The sequence below is a fragment of the Ciconia boyciana genome, chromosome 3, assembly GCF_034638445.1.
Source record: "Ciconia boyciana chromosome 3, ASM3463844v1, whole genome shotgun sequence".
NCBI classification, from domain to species: domain Eukaryota; kingdom Metazoa; phylum Chordata; class Aves; order Ciconiiformes; family Ciconiidae; genus Ciconia; species Ciconia boyciana.
The window spans coordinates 37705305-37725607 of record NC_132936.1 but is presented as its reverse complement, the minus strand read 5'-3'; the positions used below and the strand labels follow the sequence as shown (position 1 = coordinate 37725607).

General features: G+C 41.4%; 1 protein-coding gene across 1 annotated transcript in view; it reads right to left on the bottom strand.

Moving 5' to 3' along the window:
- SH3BGRL2 (SH3 domain binding glutamate rich protein like 2) overlaps positions 1–19227 on the bottom strand; it is a 47577-nt gene extending 28350 nt beyond the window's left edge. Inside the window, exon 1 of the mRNA XM_072855892.1 lies at positions 18799–19227. Coding sequence (XP_072711993.1) covers positions 18799–19227 — 429 coding nt within the window. The remainder of the gene's footprint in view (positions 1–18798) is intronic.
- Between the last annotated feature and the right edge of the window lie 1076 nt (positions 19228–20303).

The window sequence follows — 20303 nt, the reverse complement described above, 5'->3', positions numbered from 1 at the left end:
GATGTGTAGCACTGACTCTCCTACAGCCTCTTCATCCTGGAACTGAAAGGACTGAAAGCCTAACTTGAACTGTCCACTCATTGCAGACAGATCCCAGGAACAACTTCTAACACAAAATCCCACCCCAAAAAATATTCAGACCACACATGCTGAGAACAAGGCTTTATGATGAATATCTTCTAAGCTGGCTTGTCAGACCACAAACACATTTTAGAGGTCTGACATTTAAAAAAATAAAACAGAATGCATGTCTAAGTCCACCTCAAAGACTTGTTTCACAGACTGGCATATGCCTATCTAGACCTGTGCCTCTAAAGATGGAGATGGTCCTGCTGGTTCCCTTCCTCTTTCAATCTTGTTACTCTTTCCTGACCTCTGCCCTTACTCCAGAACTGCAGCAGCCATGTTATCCACTCACTCACTCAGCTGAAAACTGAATGTATGGCATTTGGCAGGGGCACCTTTAGGGTGCAGTTTGATGATACAGCTAAGCAGATCTCACCACTGGCTGTCACTGAGACGACGCAATGTTCCTCCCTCCTGCCAAGCAGCTCCTGCAGCTTTCCTTGCACAAGCATAATGCAGGAACCAGGGGAAAAAGGGAAGGAACATCAATAAATGTCAACACCACAATCTCATCGGTTTATATCAGTATCAAAACCGCACCCTAAGAAAATGGCTCAGCAGAAGCTGAAGCATGACCAGCTACAGGTATTTGAAATATGAACTGCATAAACAGCATTTGTGTTACATAAACACAAGCTCCAGCTCACTCCCACAGCTGAAAATATGAAACAGGAGCCCCTGCCTTTACAAGTCATGCAAACATAACCAAAGGGATTGTTGCAGTGCAAAATGCAGATGTAATACAGTTACTGCAGAGGATTACTAAGCTTCACTTCTCGTACAGATGAGGCTTAATACATACTCCCAGATAATAAGGAGATACTACACTCTAACGAAGAGATGCAAGCCCTAACCACATCAAATGAACAGAACTCTAAACACTGTTAACTGCAAACCTACACATACCTTCCTTAGAAAAGCAAGGAGGAGGCAACGCCTCTCACAAACACACTAGGTAACATTTGCATTCTTTTATTCTGTTTCCACTGTGTTTCTGCTTTCATACAGAAGCAATGAAAAGCAATCATCTCACACATTCACCAAGGCTGACATGCAAATCCTCAGTGTCCCATTACATTTGCAACCTGTAGCGACAGAGACTTCCTGCCAAATTTCTCTTTCTTTGCCTGGCTTAGGAAAGGAGAGCACAACTGACCGCTGGCAATTTTTATTGAAGAGAGATGGTAGTGCTGTGACAGACCTTTACAAAGTTTCATATGATTAATTCATTGTTCTTGGCACAGGAAAACACAACTCAGCTACGTACGTAGGGAAAAATGAGATGAGAAGCTGTGGTGAGGTGAAGGAGGGTAAAAAAGAAGTTTAAAAAATAAAAATTAAAAAAATCAGCATTACATAACTATCCCCAAAAGTAAAGTAAGTGGCTACCTGCTGTAGCAAATACTGCATTACATGTGATAGAAAGAAAATACAGTCTCCTGAGAACAGACTTCCAAATAGCTAAAACCACCTTCAACACTTCATCCTCAAGAAAAAATGTATGTTAATGTTTCAATATCCTAAAAATTGACCATGGAACTTTTCAATCTGAAAAGAAATAGAACAGTCCCTGAACAGTGGCCACATGCAGCCTGCACTGCCCTGGTCTCCTGCTAGCAGCAATCTTCTGCTTGCATACAGAGACATAATTAAGGACACGCCATATGAAATACTCTATTGAACTGGGAGGGCAATCTGTTCAGTTTTATGCAAAATAAGTTTGCCGGTCCCTGGGAGCTGCTGAGACACTGCTTAGCCAGGCAATCTGCACACCTTTACCTCTGTGCAATGTATGTATGGTGTCTTTGAAAGAGTCCAGTATTTAAGAAATGCAATTAAAATTTGAGCCAGATTTGTTTTTTTAAAGACTCCTAATCACAAGCAGTCAGCAAAGGAAAACATATTATTTCCTTTTTCTATAAAGCTACAGAAGACAGTAAACTGCTTCATGTCCAATGCCTGCTAACCTCGTATTTTCCTTGTCAGATGTTGCACTATGATAAAATGCACGTAAATCTCTTTCTGTGTATGTATGTCTATTACAAGCTGACGGGGAAAGTTTCTTATTTAAGATTTTTTTTTTCATTAAGAAACTATTGTTCTCTGTGCAAGTAACAAAGTAACACTTAGAAACACAAAGGAGTCTTTAGCAAGTACAAATACATCTACCACTGCGCAAAACAAGAGATGATGGGAGTTTGCCTAGGGGTTTATTTGGTATTATTTCAGTAAGCATGTAAGAGAAAAGGAGAGGCAGATATGGAACAGACAGAAAAAGGGGAAAGACCAAGAAAGAAGAAAGAGAAGGTTCTACAGAAATATCAGCTGCAGCCAGTTCCAAGCAGGGTACCTTTGAGCTCTCAAGTACTCCTAAGTCTACTTCTCTTTATTTCTTCTATTTCAGAAAACAAGAGTTGCCAATGATGTACACAAATTAAGTAAGTGATTCTATCATCATTTTCTTCTGGCAGTAGTAACAATGTGTTCCTACAGTGCTGCAAATCCACTTACATATGAGTCTCTGATGGACTGGAGGAAACTAGATGCTATGAGACCCAAATCTTGGCTCATTACTTCCCATAAAAGAATAAGAATGACCCTGAAGCTGGATCTTCCAATTAATGACGTGAATTTGTATTCCGTTGCATCAATGTGAAACCAAAAAAACAGCATTGCTTGTGGAAATTAAAAAATGGCTAAACCAAAGTGAAACTTGAAGACTTTACAACAGGAACTGAACCAGAACTTGGAAGTCCCACTGAGTGCACAGGCAGGTAGCTCCAAACCAGAGAGACCTTGACAGACTAGCAGCCAGAGGGGTCCATGCAGATTGAGAAACGTAGTGAGAGGATTCCCAGCCCAGCCTGGCAAGCAGCAGGTGACTGCCAGATTGAAGGTCAGGATGCACTGTTGGTCGTTCTAGTAGGGAAGCTTGCAAAACCTACTGCCAGTTTGGATCATAACCTACAGCAAGAGCTCCATTCTGTGGAATTACACTATCCTGAAAACTTCTACATTTCTATTTGACAAAATGCAAGCTGGAAATTATATTTGTGCTACAGATACAGGATCTTTCCTAGTCATAGGTATTTTCTTGTGAGGACACTGAGAAGGCATACTGGTTCTTCTTCGGCTGGGCCTCTAGCTAAAACAGAGAGCAGATTACCAGAACGTGCTGCTAACTTGATCTGTTTTTAAAAATGTCTCAGCCAACAGAGAGCCAAGAAGTTTCAAAATTATTAGAATTATGTGCTAGGACTTTTTTTTTTACAAAAAAAACAAGATCGGGTATCCTAGTGGCTGGCACAAAAGACAAGAGAAACTTTGAGCAGCCTGGAGGATTTCAGGGATTCATAACGCATATTTTCAGCTATCAAAAACTTCTCCTGATGGAACCATCCTGCAGGACTAGAATAATTCATTTCAAAAGACTAACAATTCTAACCCTAGCTGGCAGCTAACTTCTTTCAACAGATAGATGTTTTTGTTTGCAATTTACCATATGTTTCAGTAATTCAAGAGAGTGGTTAAAAAGAAAGTGTTATTTTTATCCATTTTTCCAACAGAAACCTCTCAAAGTTGCCAGAGAATAATTTAAATCTCCTGTTTAGCATTCTACATTTAAATCCTCCTCGTACTATTCTCTTTTGTCAGTGGCATATTTATAGCAAGTATTTTGCATCATGAAAGAAAGCCTTTCAACAAGCAACATCTATCTTCCTTTTCAAAATATATACTACACATAAATACAAGTATGATAACTGCAACCCTTATTAATTCAGCTACTCTTTAGTACCTCCTAATTAAATGCAAGTTGTTCTCTTATCTCCATGCTATATTACGTTTATTCATGTTTATTTCTTTTGATTTCTGTAAGTTATTTTATTCTGAAGAATATCCTTTGCTTCCCAGTAAAGTCCCAGTTCAGCTAGGTAGTTGAGAACTGTAAAGTTCTGAACTATTGGAAACTCAGCCCTTAGTCCTGCAGTGACAAACAGAAAATTGACCTTTGCATCTCACAGTTCCTCCTGCGGAGTTAGGAGAGCTGGGAATAGTTTAGTGTCTTGTACACAGAAGTCCAACACTGCTATAGCCGAAAATCTGCAGAGATTTAAGAGATATCACTTTGTTAATGTGAATCAAGCTTGCTTGGTAGAATTATGATTTTGTGGAGGGAAGAAAAACATGATAGCTATGTTTTGTTTCTTTATTTTCTTAAAATGTATTAAGTATTTGGTAATTGTTTAAAGTTCACTGAAATAGCACTGAAGAGAGCAGTTTTCTAAGCAGGTTTTGGAAAGTAAGCAAATGCTATAATACTTGTATGAGTCAGCAGTGTGCCCTGGCAGCCAAGAAGGCAAACCGCATCCTGGGGTGCATCAAACACAGTATAACCAGCCAGTCAAAATAGGTGATTATCCCGCTGTATTTAGCATTGGTGTGGCCTCACCTTGAATACTGGGCCCTTGTCGTGGTTTAACCCCAGCTGCCAACTAAGCACCACACAGCCTCTCGCTCACTCCCCCACCCCCGGTGGGATGGGGGAGAGAACTGGAAGGGCAAAAGTAAGAAAACTCATGGGTTGAGATAAGAACAGTTTACTAATTTAAACAAAACAAAACAAAACAATAATAACAATAACAATAGTAATAAATTGTAGTGAAAAGGATAACAACAAAAGAGAGAGACAGGAACAAAACCCAGGAAAAACAAGTGATGCAACCACTCACCACCTGTCGACCAATGCCCAGCCAGTCCCTTAGCAGTGATCACAGCCCCCCAGCCAACTCTCCCCAGTTTATATACTGAGCATGATGTCATATGGTATGGAATAGCCCTTTGGCCAGTTTGGGTCAGCTGTCCTGGCTGTGCCCCCTCCCAGCTTCTTGGGCACCTGGCAGAGCATGGGAAGCCAAGAAGTCCTTGACTTAGTATAAGTACTACTTAGCAACAACTAAAACATCAGTGTGTTTTCAACATTATTCTCATACTAAACCCAAAACACAGCACTATACCAGCTACTGGGAAGAAAATTAACTCTATCCCAGCTGAAACCAGGACAGCCCAGCAATTTAAGAAGGATGTGAAGGTCCCTGAATGCGTCCTGAGGAGGGCAACAAAGCTGGTGACAGGGCTGGAAGGAATGACAGGATGCATGGCAATGGTTCAAAGCTGCACCAGGGGAGGTTCAGACTGGACATTAGGAAGCATTTCTTTACCATGAGGGTGGCTAAACACTGGAACAGGCTTCCTAGAGAGGTGGTCAATGCCCCAAGCCTGTCAGTGTTCAAGAGGCATTTGGACAATGCCCTTAATAACATGCTTTAACTTTTGGTGAGCCCTGAAGTGGTCAGGCAGTTGGACTAGATGATCGTTGTAGGTTCCTTCCAATTGAAACATTCTATTCTATTCTAAATTCTGCAAAGAAAAATAAAGTTTAAAAACAAAAAATCCCCCAACAAGAAATTCACACACATTTCCTATTATGTAACATGTTTATCACCTGAACTTTTAAGACGAAAACACACAATTGTGGGGGTTTTGTGACATGGTGAGTCAACAGAGCACTGAAAGTGTTGTGAACTAGTTCTATGTATTTATCAGTCACATTGTTTTGTAACAATGAATAAAGCATCCCCAGCTGTATTTTCTGTACTTACTGAAAATGAGATATAAAAGCAAATTTCTTGGCACTAAAAATAAAGGTCATGTGTCTTCCTTCTCATTAGCTTTAAACATCAAAACCCAGTGGCATAGGAATATTTATCTATATTAGAATGGATAAAAACACCTAGCAGCCTATAAGATGTAGCAATTAGCCCTGTTTTGTCTGGGTGGGGTCTCAGTTCTGTTAGCTCAAGACGTAAGTCCCGCTGGCCACCTCCTGCCCTACCTGAGAGGCTGCACCCTCTATATTTTGTCACTCAGGACCCATAGCCCAACACCCAGTTACACCCAATGGCAGCTCCAGATATTTCTGAAACAAGAGCTAGTTGATTAAGAATGTGGAGCCCACATGCAGCAGAGAGTTTCCTGACAGTATATTAGAGTTTCAAAGAGACATTAAGGCAAACTCCAAGACTACAGTACTGCCTTAGCCCAGCAGTGGTATACGGGGTTTCATGGAGAACCCTGTTCCCACATAAACACAAGGTTACATCCATATTTCTCCCACACAGCTACTAACCCCCCACCATGAATTTGAGAGAATGATTGGACACTTGGAATAAAACATCTAGCCTTTCCCTAAGAAGGACTATGCTTGCATTTATTTGTTTTCTCATGCTGAAGGATCAGAGATATTATTATTCCAAAACACGCCAAAGAATTTGAAAAACAAGTTTGTGAAATAAAGCTGTCAATACTTTCACTATTTTCTCCTGACAGCTACTATCTGCACAGCACAGATGTGTCATTCTGCCAACTACAGATATACACATCCCTGACAATGCACTTCAAAATAACAGCAGTTACAGCAGTGCTAGTCATTCAGAATTTGTTGTGCTAAGTTTTTACGGATATTTACGGGTTTTCCCAGCAGTATATGAAATAGCAACAGAAAAATGCATTTGCGGCTCTAGACAAATGTCAGATTTCAGATAAAATGGGACTGTATTACTGCAAAGTCCTATCAGTATGGTTTTGTAAGGCTAGGATGATGGATTTTGTTGATATCATTCTCTAAACTAGGGCTGACTGCCACTGCTATTATTCAGATCAATAACAGAATCACCTTTGACTCAAGTGAGAGCAGAATGAGGCTTCTAACTTTATTAACAAACATCAACATTATTTCTCTTTCAACAAACACAACTATATCCATGTAGCTTGTGTGTTCTTGCAGCTCCATATGTGCAAATTACCTTTTCCTTTATAATTCTGCAGCCCTGTTTCTTAATGACTAGCTGCATCCCTAAACACAGCAGCCAGAGGATTATTATCCCATAAACTGCAGACACATCTCCTGTAAGGTCAACAGGAGTCACCTCCACATAGCCAAAGGTATCGCTGAATGAACCCATAGATTTTCAGACCCTCCTGGGGCCTGATGCTGGGAACCTTTACCAGAAAATAGACCTTGCTACAGGCAAGCCAGTCTCACAGAGTAGGAAAGGACTGCTTGCACATCAGGGCCTTCAAGGCAGCTGTCTTCTCTGATCAAAGACTAGTTTTCTATCTCCTTTCTAACTAATTTTAGCTTCCTCGCAGGTTCCTACTGAAGAATTTGATGCTATCTAAATCCTTCAAATGCCACTCCTGTCTCTGCTTCTATATAAACATATCAGATCACTCAATTAGAGATGCTTCAGAAAGATTGTCTGACCTTAGGAGATGCAGATCCACATCAAAGGTTTAATGCATACTTGAATTGTGTTTCTTTAGATTAGACAGGGATGATAATTTCACTAACCCTGCAGCAAATGACAGGTTTCAGTTCCTGATGCTCTATTGTTCATCAGATCAAAGGAAGCTTTCTTTCAAATGAAGACACACAAACATTCGCTTGCCTTTCTCTGAAAAGCAGACCCCAATTCCATGAATAAGAAACCAGTGTTTAATTTATTTGTAATGTTATTATTAAATTGTTCCAAATAATCACTCATAAGGGTTTTAATAGCACAGATAATACCCAATATCATCCTCTACAGCATATGAAAATGTCAGGAAATAAAACAAATCTGTGAAAGTTGTGATGGAATTTACACCATTAAACTGATGCATTTTTTTTCTGAGTCGCATTCTCTTAATTCAACTGGGAGCTATCCAGTGAATTCAGAGGACCCATGTTGCATAGCAGACTGGTGAAAAGGATCACAACGGGCTGTATCTCCTAGCATGTGAAGGTAAACAAAGTTCTGTCTTTTTGTAAAAGCATCAAAAGCCAAAATCCAGCAGGAAAAACTTATCAGCATGTGTGGAAGGAACATACACAATCACGTTTTGATTTGTATTTCATATGGAGTACAAGTTCATGGTTTCAGGGCTCTGCCTACAAACAAAAGCTCTGAGGGTAACCCTGCTGGCAGAGTTTGCAGCAGAACAATCCCATGAATTGGGATGTTCAGAAAGACAGAAACTGTGGCTGCTTAAGGCTTTGTCACAAGCAGAAGCTTGCTACCCTCCTCCTGCCGAAAGTTCTCATCTCCCCTGCAACAACAGCAAAACTGGACATGTCCTGGTGCTGCAAACGCTCGGTTTCACAGTTCAATGTATTACTAGCCTACTTGCAGCACCCATGAAGGCAAACACACAATACTGCAACAAAAGAGGCTAGAATGCAGGACGCGTTCTGTCCTGGAGCTCTGCAACAGGCAGAAGAGCAACTTTGAAGTTATCAGCAGTAAGGTCTTAAACTGCCACTGCTAGCGCTGTCAGAGCTGTCAGATAAAAATCTTCATAACATTGTTCACACTGTTACCTTTTTCCTAGGTAGGAAGGGAAATATTTATGCCACTCTATGTCCCCATTAGCCAGCACAATTATATCGGCAGATATCTCATATTGGTATAACTATTTTGATGTTTTGTAAGCATCTCATTATCTGAAATAAGTTACATAAGTAAAGCTCTTAAGTGTAGGCCAGACACATGGAATAAGAGAGATAGCTGAGCAAGCACTGTGATTTTAGCACTCTAGCTTACGCAGAAGACAGACATCCATAGTTACAATTCCATAAGGTCCAGCCGTTCAAATAAAGGAGCAGTCATTTTTGACAGGGCCCCAACAGATGCTGACATATCTTGAGCAACCAATGTGAGGCACCAGGACGTTCTCTTTATTTCTCTTCTGGGGATGCAAAAATCAGTGGTTTATTTTTACCAAGTGATAATTACCATCTATCAGTGATTCCAAGGTTAAGAAACATACACACACATATACACAGATATAAATATACATAACATATACATACGATATATATACACATACATATATATCAATATGTAAGTGTATATGCAAAAATACACATCTACATATGTATATTCAAACAAAAGGCAGGTTGATACATATGCAAAGGTCACTCCCAGGCATTAACTTCTACAAGTTTATTCCTTGCAGTAAAATGAGAAACATCTTGCAGTTTTCCCCATTGTCTTACTAGGAATGGTGGGGCTTAGTTATTCAGAAGTAAAACAGCAAAACCAACAACAACAAATCCTGGAACTCTAACTGTCAAGACAAGCTCTATCCTTCCCAAGGGAGATGGGCAACAACAGAAGGGCATGCTGTTATTGATCATTAACATGAGTCACTGAACAACCTGCATCTGCTAAGAGCTTCTCTTCATAAATCAGCTAGCAAGACAGTTACTCCCCTTCCTCTGTGCCAAATTCAATTACTTTATAGTGAAGTACAATATTAAATTTATACTAAATAAGCTTGTTTACTGTTGTAAAATCCAGTTGTTTTTCTCTTCCCCCACTAATGAGATAGAAATAACTTGTTTTAAGAAGGTTTCTCATCACTATAGCTCTTACCACCCCAAAAGAAGGATATCCACATGCTTTAGACTCAGGCCCTTCAGAGTGGTGAAAAATAACTTAGAGTAAACTAGCACACCTGAATGGAAGGACTGCCACAGCCTTGAACATAAGACTCAAAAGACTTCACCCCAAAATACTTCACAGACAGAAACCTAAAGCCCAAGAAAGACAAGAAAGCAGATTTTGTATACATGCTCTCTTGCTATGAGACAAACTATGTTAAATGACTTGCCTGCACAATGTTTGTATCTCAGTCACCCCTTCCTCCCAGTCAATGCAGCTGAAGTTCACCAACGACTCTGAGTCATTTCGTGAATGATCAGGTCACACTTCGCTCACCTACATGAGTCCCACTAAAATGAATCTGATGTTTGTTTTTAGAAATGAGAGTCAACAGTGACTTAGGTTTCTGAATTGACTCCATCTGCCCATCCAACAGGTGCCGACTAAACAACGAACCAACCCCAGGAGAGACGATTAAGGAAACAATCTCATGGCTACTGAGGAACTCAGAAGGTCTTCCGAGCTACTGCAGCTAACTGCAGACCGTTTCCATTGACAGTCACAGGTAAGAAATACTACCACCACCTCTACATTTCCCCTCACCTCACCAAGAAGGAAATCCACCAACTTAAGGGACTTGCAAAACATTAACTATCTTCTGTAAAACTTATCAAAAGATTAAGCTGGTAAAAACTACTGACATGCTGGAACATGATCATGGTTTTGGATCCAGTAGATTTCAACTAAGAATAGATTCCAGGGACTACAGCATTTCTGTGTTCATTCCTCTTCTTACCAAGCTTTCACACTGCAAGCAAAACAAAGATTGCAGTATTTCCTTCTGGGTTTCCTGCAGTATTTCCTTCCCTTAGGAGACCAGCACTTGAGGCTGCAGGTGAGAAAACTGTTGCCCTTAGTGCACTTGCTAGCAAAATGATACACTCTGGGTTACCAGCTTAGTGACAATTCTTTTATCTCCAAGTTGCGCTCAGATTGCTAAAGACAAAAGTGATCCTGATTTTATACAATAAAGAACTTCCTTAAATGCTGACTATTTTTCCACAAATCCTAATTTCTTCTACATTTCCCTCTTTGGATAAACAGAAGTATAAACTGCCTGAAATAATTAAATTGGAAGATGGATTGTACAGAAGAGTACCAGAGAGAATCTAACAGAGGTCAACTGAAACATGTTGCATTATAGATTTAATTTTTATTTGGATTTTAATTAAAATCAAAAGCATTCACGTAGCAAGGGAAATGGACTTACTCAGCAGTATACTTCACCTTTGACAAGACTATTAGAACCAGAATATTCAATATATCAGTTAAAATATAGGGGTTTTCTTAAGCTCTTGCAAGTATTAAGAAAGGTAATTTACTCCAAATAAGTATTGTCCCATTACATTGGCAAGCTTTGCTGGGCTTTGGTACTATCAGGTAACTTTGACTTTCACATTTACTGGTATATCTTCGCTGTTTCTTGAATTTTATCTATAGGTCCTTAAATTTTAAAAATGGGGAAGTATTCAGGAATAGAAGAGAGACATAACTTTGCAAGAGCTAGTTACTTGTTTCTAGCCTCACTGTCCACTAGAATGGTGGAAATTCAGGAAATTCAGCTCTCTTGCCTAGAATGTGGTCTGTAAGTCATGCAACTGGTACTTAACTTGCTATGGTTTGCCCAAGGACAGAGGCTTAGGAGTCCAATACAAACCTACTAACAATCTAGTTCTTTCATTTTAGGTAGAAGAGTAAATCCCGAGGTTCATTTCTCCTTACTGCTAATGAGGACATGTTATGTTTGCAGACAGTACTGGAGCAATTCCAAGTTGGAGCCAGCAGCGTTGTACCGTTTACATGCATGAACAAAAACATTTAGAACAATAAACATTATTAAAGTCCTGAACTTTTCACACACACCAGACACCATTCAGGTTTAATGGTAAGCATGGAAGCCACCTGGCTTGGATGAAAGCCCAGTCAGTCAATGAAGATGTTTTCACCAATTTCAACAAGCTTTGGATCACATCTTACATGAATTTACTACACTAGACACCACATCCCAGTAAATGACTGCAGATCACAGGATTCACATTAGTCCGGCAGTGACTTTAATTCAACATCTTCTTTTAATATCTCTTTTTACAAAGATACTTAGCTCCAAAAGAAAAAAAAAATACTGACGCTCTGGTGCTTAGCATATTTTGCCCAAATAAGACTTCTTGGAAAAAAAATTTAAATCTAGTGAAGAAGTGAATATCTGACCTAGGTTTACAGAAGAATAGCTGAATAAATTTTGTGAAGGCAGTTCTGTGATGCCCAAACGTAATGGAATTCAGTTCATTGTCCCTTGGCTGAGCAACCTTTGTAGCGACAAGAAACCAGACACCAAGCCTGCAGTAGACTGCATATGGAAAACATGCTGCTTTCAATTTGAATTCACCAGATTAAAGTTGCTGGTACCAAGATTTCCAGTTCAGCAGCACTGAAGCAAGTGGTTGCAATGATCCAATGTGTTATAGCATGAGAGCTGCCCGCCTTGCCCCTCCGCTAGAGTTTCTCTCTGCAGGAGCAACGTTGGCAGAGAATAATGTGATGATGACAACCGTAAATGTGGCAGTTTATATGTTGGTGTACTCGTGCCAGACAACCAAATGAGGACAACCAAAGAGTGGCATATGCTTCATTCCTTCCCTTTCCTCCTGGGTTGTACCCTCTAGAAAACAGACAGGTGAGTTATCTGCCTAAATTAATTTTCATTTCACAAAACAATGTGGAAAATAAAAGTAATCCAAAAGTAATTTGTACTAATAAATTGCATGCAAGTTAGTTATTACTTCATTTTTTTTTTCATTAATGTAACCAAATTCAGTTATATGTGACCTCCTGTGATCACTGACACTATGACCAAGGTTAGGAAAAAGAATTTCTAGGCTTTGATGATATGGGTGGAAGATTAAGGAGAATAGGTCACCATCAGTGAAGTATGTCCATTCAGGGACTTGCACTTTGACACTGCTGTACTGTCTATAGAAAAACAGAGGGGAAAAACCTTCTCAAAATGAACAAGCTGCCTTTTATTACTCATTTTATTCTTTCCAACTCACGTGAATATATTCAAAATATAGAGCTAAATCTTTAATGAAAATGTCACTATATAGTTGTTAGAGACATTGAACTATATGCCTGTACAAAGCAGATCAGTATATGGAGAGTTGAAACACACACTCCAAGCAGTGTTCAGAAACCCAGTCAGAACAATACCTCCTTTGAAGTTTTATTACAGCTACAATTGCAATCAAAGGTCAGTAATGGTCCTCCTGCTCATGACACTTCATAGTCTAAAGCATGTTCTTCAAGGTAGCATTATTTCCGACATAATCTATCTGCCAAGAAGAAAGGTAAATATTTGAAAAGCGCTAGAGCACACAAGAATGGTGCAACAGTTAGGTACTGAATACCATACATATACGGTCTAAATTCCACCTGTATCCTTGTGACTAGGGTTCTCACCCGGCTCCCTCCTGAACACGTTCCTTAAGCTATCTGAACCACTGTTCAGAGGCTCTTAGTTCTCTCCATCACGAGGCAGGAAGATGTAACTAGAATTTAGACTTCTTTGGAATACAGACTTGAGAGCTAGATCCACAGAGGGTCCTTAGGGTGAAAAATAGCTAAAGCCTTCAGCGCTGATCTCCCTGCCTCGCAGAATTCACAGTTGCGAACGAGGAGACTCTCAGGCTCCCTCTGCCACATGAATCCCGCAAAACAGGACTGACAGAAGCCAGCAAAGATGGATATGAGCCACCTGACCTGACAATAAGAAACTTGAGGAAGGATGAGGGAACTAATTTTGTCAGTCAAAGGGACTAGATCCAGAAAGTCCCCAGATCTCTCCTATGGGCACGATATAATTGCTACGGTCCAAGACATGGAAACACATGCCATGTCCTGTGACTGAGCAAGGACTGAACTTTTCTTCCAGTATCACTGCTGTTGCTACAGCACCACTCTGTAAGTGCACAACCAAAAGCACCACCATCTTGACCAAGTGAAGTGACACAGTACAATGTTCACGTAAGATTCATAAATCAGGCTTTGAGGATCCAATCCAACAGGTATATCCTCAGCATGCTGACAGATGTTAGACAATACTGTGGTTATGCATTTAAAATACTGCTATTTCCCATGTAAATATTGCAGGATCACTTCTAATTGTAAAGATTATTGTCTCATTTCTGAAAAGCTAACTTACCTGCTGCTCTGATCTGATTTTACAACCTTGTAATATTAAAAAATAATGATAATGTTTATAATTTGCAAAGCTTAATATTTTTATCATAGGTAGTTGAATTTCCGTAAATCACATGCAACAAGTTCTAAATCCCTCCAAATGACCACCATAACTAATACAGTTTTCACAAAAGGCACTTGTATCACTCAACCAAATCACTTTCAGTTTTGCCTGTTGTTCTTTTGTGGTGCAGAGAAGCAAAAAAATCTGTTAGATGGTGGATATTCTAGAACTGACATATTCTAAGTTAATTTATTTCACACCTCTCAACAAGAAGCACATTCTTCCTGAGAAGTGCTATGAGAAATGTTGAGGTACAATGACTTTGTACAAGCAAGGGTGGAGTTGGAATTCATCATTATCGCTAAGAGACAAGCTTAGCCTTAAGAATGCTAGCATTGTATTTGTCTTCATTAAATTATCCAACAACACATGAATCAAACAAACATGACCATAATTATTCTGACATTCTGATGTTTCATACTGTGATTTAAAGTAATTCCAGGAAACAAAAATTCCAACTCATTTGACCTCCATAATATGCTTAAACAAAAGCAGAGCTTTAGTCTCATAAAACCAATATTTGCTATAGAAACAATTTAACTATAACTGCACCTATCTTATCCAGCTTCCTAGTAAAAAATCCATAATTCTCTTCAGTAGCAAGAGTCAAAGTCCAAGTTTTAGTCATTTAAAAAAGTCTATTATTTTCAGGTTGGTGCTGTTCCTCCCCAAACCCTCCTGTACCCTTAAACATGTTCTCATGGAGAATGTGGCTGAGCAGCACTTGCCCTTGTATGCTAAATGGAATTAATTTCAGTGATGCGTTTTTCACATGTTGTGAACACACAAAAATTTCAATGGGAAAGTGTTTCACATCTCTCACTAGTCAGAGTAGATTCTATCCGCTGTTCCATTATTTCAGTAACTCCCCTATATTATCTGTTCAGCTTAACAGATGAAGCTGCAAGGCAATAAATTTTTACCACAGAGGAGAAAGTACAAGTGAGACAGTTGTTTGAAGTTTCTCCATCATGTGAAAGCTCTTCAGTGACATTCCCCTTACCTGATCTTCAGTCCTCTGACTGCAAGAGGACCGAAGTCTCCCCTGGTTTGACATCTCTAGATAACTGTGGGAATTCCAGGCACAGAGTTACTTATCTCATACTACCAGCTTCCTGTCAAAGGTAGAGCTGCTTTAAAACACTGAAAACCATTTAACAACTGAGTCAATACATGGTATGGTAGCACAAGTGTAAATTTTTATTGATAGAGTGGAAAATGTGAAACAGATTAAATTACAGTCACCTTGGAATGATTTGGTGAAAATCGAGGGCATAAACTATTTCCTGAAAACAGTGAAGCACTGCTAAGAGAGAAAAGTAAACGCTAATTTTAAAGTAGCCTTTCTCCTAAGCACAAAAGAACACTGATTGTCCTTATCAGGGAGGAGTAGCAAAGCCTGCCTCTCCAGTCCTACAAAGAAGTGCTTGGAATTCGAGACACAGCTTACCAACAACAAGTAGAAATTCAGGTCAGAAAAAGTAGGAGATAGTAAGGCTTGTAGAAACATGCCTGCCTGCCTATTCGGAGGCTTTCCGTTGTGATTCAATTGGATCTGCCTAATGCATGCTTAAAACAACAAGAGGTTATTTAGAAATGTACACATACACACAATGCCTCTCCTCCCTTCCCACAAGAAGGTCTCAGGAACTTGTCTACAGCATCCCTACATGGTAAACCCACAGTTCAGCTTCCATAAACACTGAAGATTAATGCTTCCACTCAAGCAACAACTAGGTTTTGGGATTTGTGAGCTCTTTTGATCTCATGAGGCATTTATATTCACAAGTTTTATTTAAAAAAACAACAAAAAATAGTTACTACCATTAACACCTCAGGGGTCTAAGAACCTTCAGATGTGAGGAAGATGCTGCAGGGAGAAGTCCAAGACCAAATGGAGGGAAGGTTCACGATGTTTTTGGCTTCCTTGCATCCACTCCAATTATTTCCTTTTCTCATTCTCCAGAATGACCCCCAAAAGATTTTATGCACTGAACTCTTAGAACCATGTATGACTATTACGTATTTTTATCTTTAGCACAAAATAAATTACATCAAGTATCAAGATCAATAAAAATTTCAAAAGTTTCCGGGGAAAGTTATATTTATGCAAACTGAAGCCTTTGCTGCCTACACAACCAGTATATTTCTCAGGAATGTTTCAGCCAAATGCCTATCATTTGACCTGGGTATTCTGAAGATTTGAAAAGGAGTCATACACAAAGAGTTTAGCTCATTATATTTGCTAGGTAATATCATCTCTTTCACCAGTTAACATAAGGAAATTGCTGCATATTATTTTTATTTAAACAAATCAGTGTTTTCACCCCTCCCTCTCTGCAAACTCAAACCAGTCTTATTCCAGGCACAGAGGAAAGAGGACTGAGAAGTGCCCCTGCTTTAACAGCACACTGCTGGTGAGGTAACAAACAAAACCAAAAGCTTACTCTAGAGACCAGATGGACTTTTCATTTTAAAATAAAGAGTAATTTAACAAAATATCCCTAGTGAGATTAGCAAAGTGAATCGTGTCACTATGACATTGCTTTTATTTTATCAGCAAATATTACATATAGAAGGTTTTGGTCAATTACACCAGGACAGATACTAATCTCAGCCACATGCACTCTCACAAGCAGCTAGCCTACAATTTGACTCAAGCTGACCTACAGGTGGAAATTAAACCATGGATTCTGACACTGCTTTTAGCAGAAGACAGAGTAGGATCTATAAGGGATACTCATTTCTGTAGACAGGAAAATCATCCTGTCTCATGCACAGGATCCCAAAAAGTAGCTGGCGTAGTTGTGCTGAAGGCTGGAGGAGACGACAAGGAATTACATTACTCAAAATACTTTTTGTTTCCTTTTACTAATGTTTAGTTCCAGGAGAATGAAAATAAGTTTAAAACTTCCCTGTTTAGAGACGTGCAATACAGTAACCACCATTTCTCCAGATGCGGATTCCCACATAACCAGCTGATAATAATTTTTTCTTTGTCATTTTCCTCAATCACTTAGCTGTGATCTATGGACACCCCCTGCAAAGCCCACAGTAAAAAGCCTTGGTGATGCGACACTGAGCACAGCAGGAACCTAGCCCATAACCAAGGTTCCTAAATACTGTGATAACACAGATGAAGAAAAACTGACAGAAAAGAGATGTCACAGCTCTGGTCCTGTGTAACAGTACCTTCAATTGCTAAATTATCTATTCTTCTCTGGCTAGGCTATACTCAGATGTACTGCTGTCTAGATGAAGAAAGTTGACTATCACCAGTATGCAAACTGTTATCCATATTATAAGTCATCTTCTTGTTGTTCAACCCAGAAAAAAGTCAGCAAATGAACTGATGTGCAAATTAAATTGCTTGTCAACCTCCGATTTGGTTTGCTGAGTTAATAGATAGTGAAGAGGGTTATGTTGCTGCTGCTAACGGGATATGTACCTTGCAGGCAGAGACAGGGGAAGAAGAAGGCAGAATTAAAAACTCCCATCAATAACCTATTTGCAGACTGGTTAGAACAGGAGATATGGGCGAGCTAATTATGTGGCCCTTTTCCCCCCCTTCAACAAAAGCAAAATATAAAACTAGGCATTATTGTTCAAGCTATGAGGCATGAAACAGAAACTAAACCTAGCAATACTGAGCTACCACAGCAGGAACCAACTGCCCATGCAGGGAAGGAGATGTTTCTATTATGGATGCTTGATGAACACGGATTATAGAGTTCTGAAGACGCTCTGTGTTTACTCAGTTGGCTACTGAAATGGATAATTAGTTTTTATTAGCTGTAATGCAGCCACTAAGCATTTTGAACACTTCATGCCAAAACATATCAGAAGACATACCTGTCACCATGCCACTGAACTGAAAACAAGATTCGCGCAGTAAAAGGCTGAATGAAGTGAACACACAATAAACCTTCAGATGGGAAAATACAGTGCTACATCCTTCCGCAGCGCAAAAATGCTGCTGCCTTCACTGCTGAAGCATAAAGAACAGCAATTGTATCTCAGTCCTTCTGATGTTTCTCATTAAAGAACAAATTCAGTAGAAAGCTTATGCTCAGATTGCCCTAACGGAAATCAGAGCTGTCACTTTATATGAAAATATGGAAATTCCTAGGTCACATGCATAATTAATTCAACAAGAAAAAGCTATAAGAGCTTCAGTTAAGTAGAGGACACAGTGATGCCTTTCAAAACCGAGTCTGAAAGGAGTTGTACCTTTTCCAGAGTATTTGTTAACGCAGAGAGGTGCTAGTGGCCTGAAGTTTGTCTGTAGGCTCTCCTTTTATTTATTTTTTAAACCTGCAGTAGTTGGCAGGCACCAAGGCACTGCACCTGACTGGCTTCAGTGTGCCGCAGGGTGGTCTCCCCCTGCACCAAGGCGCTGAACCCCCCTCCCAAGCAGGCAAGTTTAGCCCACTTTAATCACCTTTAAGACCCTTTAAACACACACAATATTTGTCCCTTACAAAAAGGTTTCAGGGGGGCTTGGTTTGCCAAAGGCAATTTACGAACAAGTTAAGCTTTGGCAGCCTTTCGCGGGGGGGAGTTGTCATTTTTTTCCCCCATCGCACACGCTACCCCGGCAAATTCAGACCCGCGTTTCGCAAGTCTGACCCTCAGGTCCAGGCCGGCGTGCGGGGCGAGGTCTCGGAGCTGAGGGCAGGCTGGGCAACCGCGGGGACGGCGAGCGACGGCTGAAAACCACCGGGCAGCTTCGCCCCGCGCTGTCCCCGGCCCCGGAGGCTGAGCCCTGGCCGCGGCGGCCCCGCGCCCCGCTATTCTCCCTTCTCCCCGCCGCTCGCCCCCACTCACCGCCACCGAGCCCGAGGAGGAGGCGACGAAGACGCGGATCACCATCTTCACCTCATGAGCCGCGCCGCCGCCGCGGCGACGGGACCGGACGGGACGGCAGCGAGGCTGCGGGGACGCCGCTCCCCCGCACGGGACGGAGACGGAGACGGAGACGGGGCCGCCCCGCTCCACCCCGCCGCCGCTCCCCGACGGTGGCCGCCACCCGCAGCACCCCCTTTCCCCGCCGCGGCAGTCCCTCTCGGGCGAGCCGGGTCCGGCTGCTCGCTGACAGGAGGCAGGCGATAACGGCGAGAGGCGGGAAAGGTGGGGGCGGCGCGCAGGGGCCGACGGGCGCTGTAGTTCTCCCCGGGCGGGGGACAGCCGGCTGTTTGTCGTGCTTCCCCAGCGAAACCGAGCCAAGCCGGCAGCCTGCGTGCTCCAAGCTGCCATGCCCCCAACGCCCGGGGCTGACAAGTGCCACCATTCGCGTTTGAGAGGCTGAGAAGGGGCTTGTGCTGCCCTCCAGGTGTGCTGCCCACAGGTTGAGGTGGCCCCAGTGCATGATGAACAACGTGCTTAAATTCATACCCTCTGCCATCAGGGCTGCTCCTCCCTGACAGCTCAGCCCGCCTGGCCGCTCCTGGTCCTCCTACCCCATGCGGAGCACCACCTCTGCTCCACCAGGCCTGGGCCTGGCCCCGCTGGCCGCCATTTACAGTGGTGAAGGGGTGGAAAATGGTGCCGTTCTGGACAGGCCGCACAGCACATTCCTGTCAGGGCAGGCAAAAGGGACAACGCAAGGGAGGTAGGCCACTGGCGAAAGGGCTCTCCTACACCCTACATCTCAAAGGAGTTAAACAGTGCTGTCTATTTTCACTCCCTGGTATAGACGTACAGTTCTCAATATTGTCAGCTGTGGAACAGATGTTATTAATCAACAGGATAAGCAGATAATCCTAAATAACCTTTCATCAGTCAGCTCATCTGCAAGTGACTGAGGGGAATGCCTACAGCCCTCATCAGCTTTTGGGTCTTTATTTAAAGACTCGGAACCATGTAGCTGGCAGCCTTATACGTGTTACTACAGTCATAACCCTCATCCTCTTACTTCCCTACACGCAGCCAGATGGTTATTCATTCCCTCTGACTAAGCTCTTCCTTCCCACCGTTTCACCCCGATGGCGAAGTGCTCCTTCACCCTTTTGCATCACCACCTCCTTCAGTGAACTTCTACCGTCCAGACTAAGCACAGACCTCGACTTGCTGCCAAATATGTCCTTGAAACTTTCTTTATATTTTAATATTGATCATTTATTTTGAAATCCTGCAGGTCTCATGGAAGGTACGTAGCAAGAGCTATAAAAAATAATCAGGACGCTCAGTGCTCATTTTGAGCTTGATTTATACCTTGTGGCAGTCATTGGGAGGCTTTCCACTGACTTCACTGTCCTCTGGAGCAGAGCTCAATATCAGCAATATAAAGTCCAATCCTGTAATGGGAATTCAGGTACCAATCTTGCTAAGAT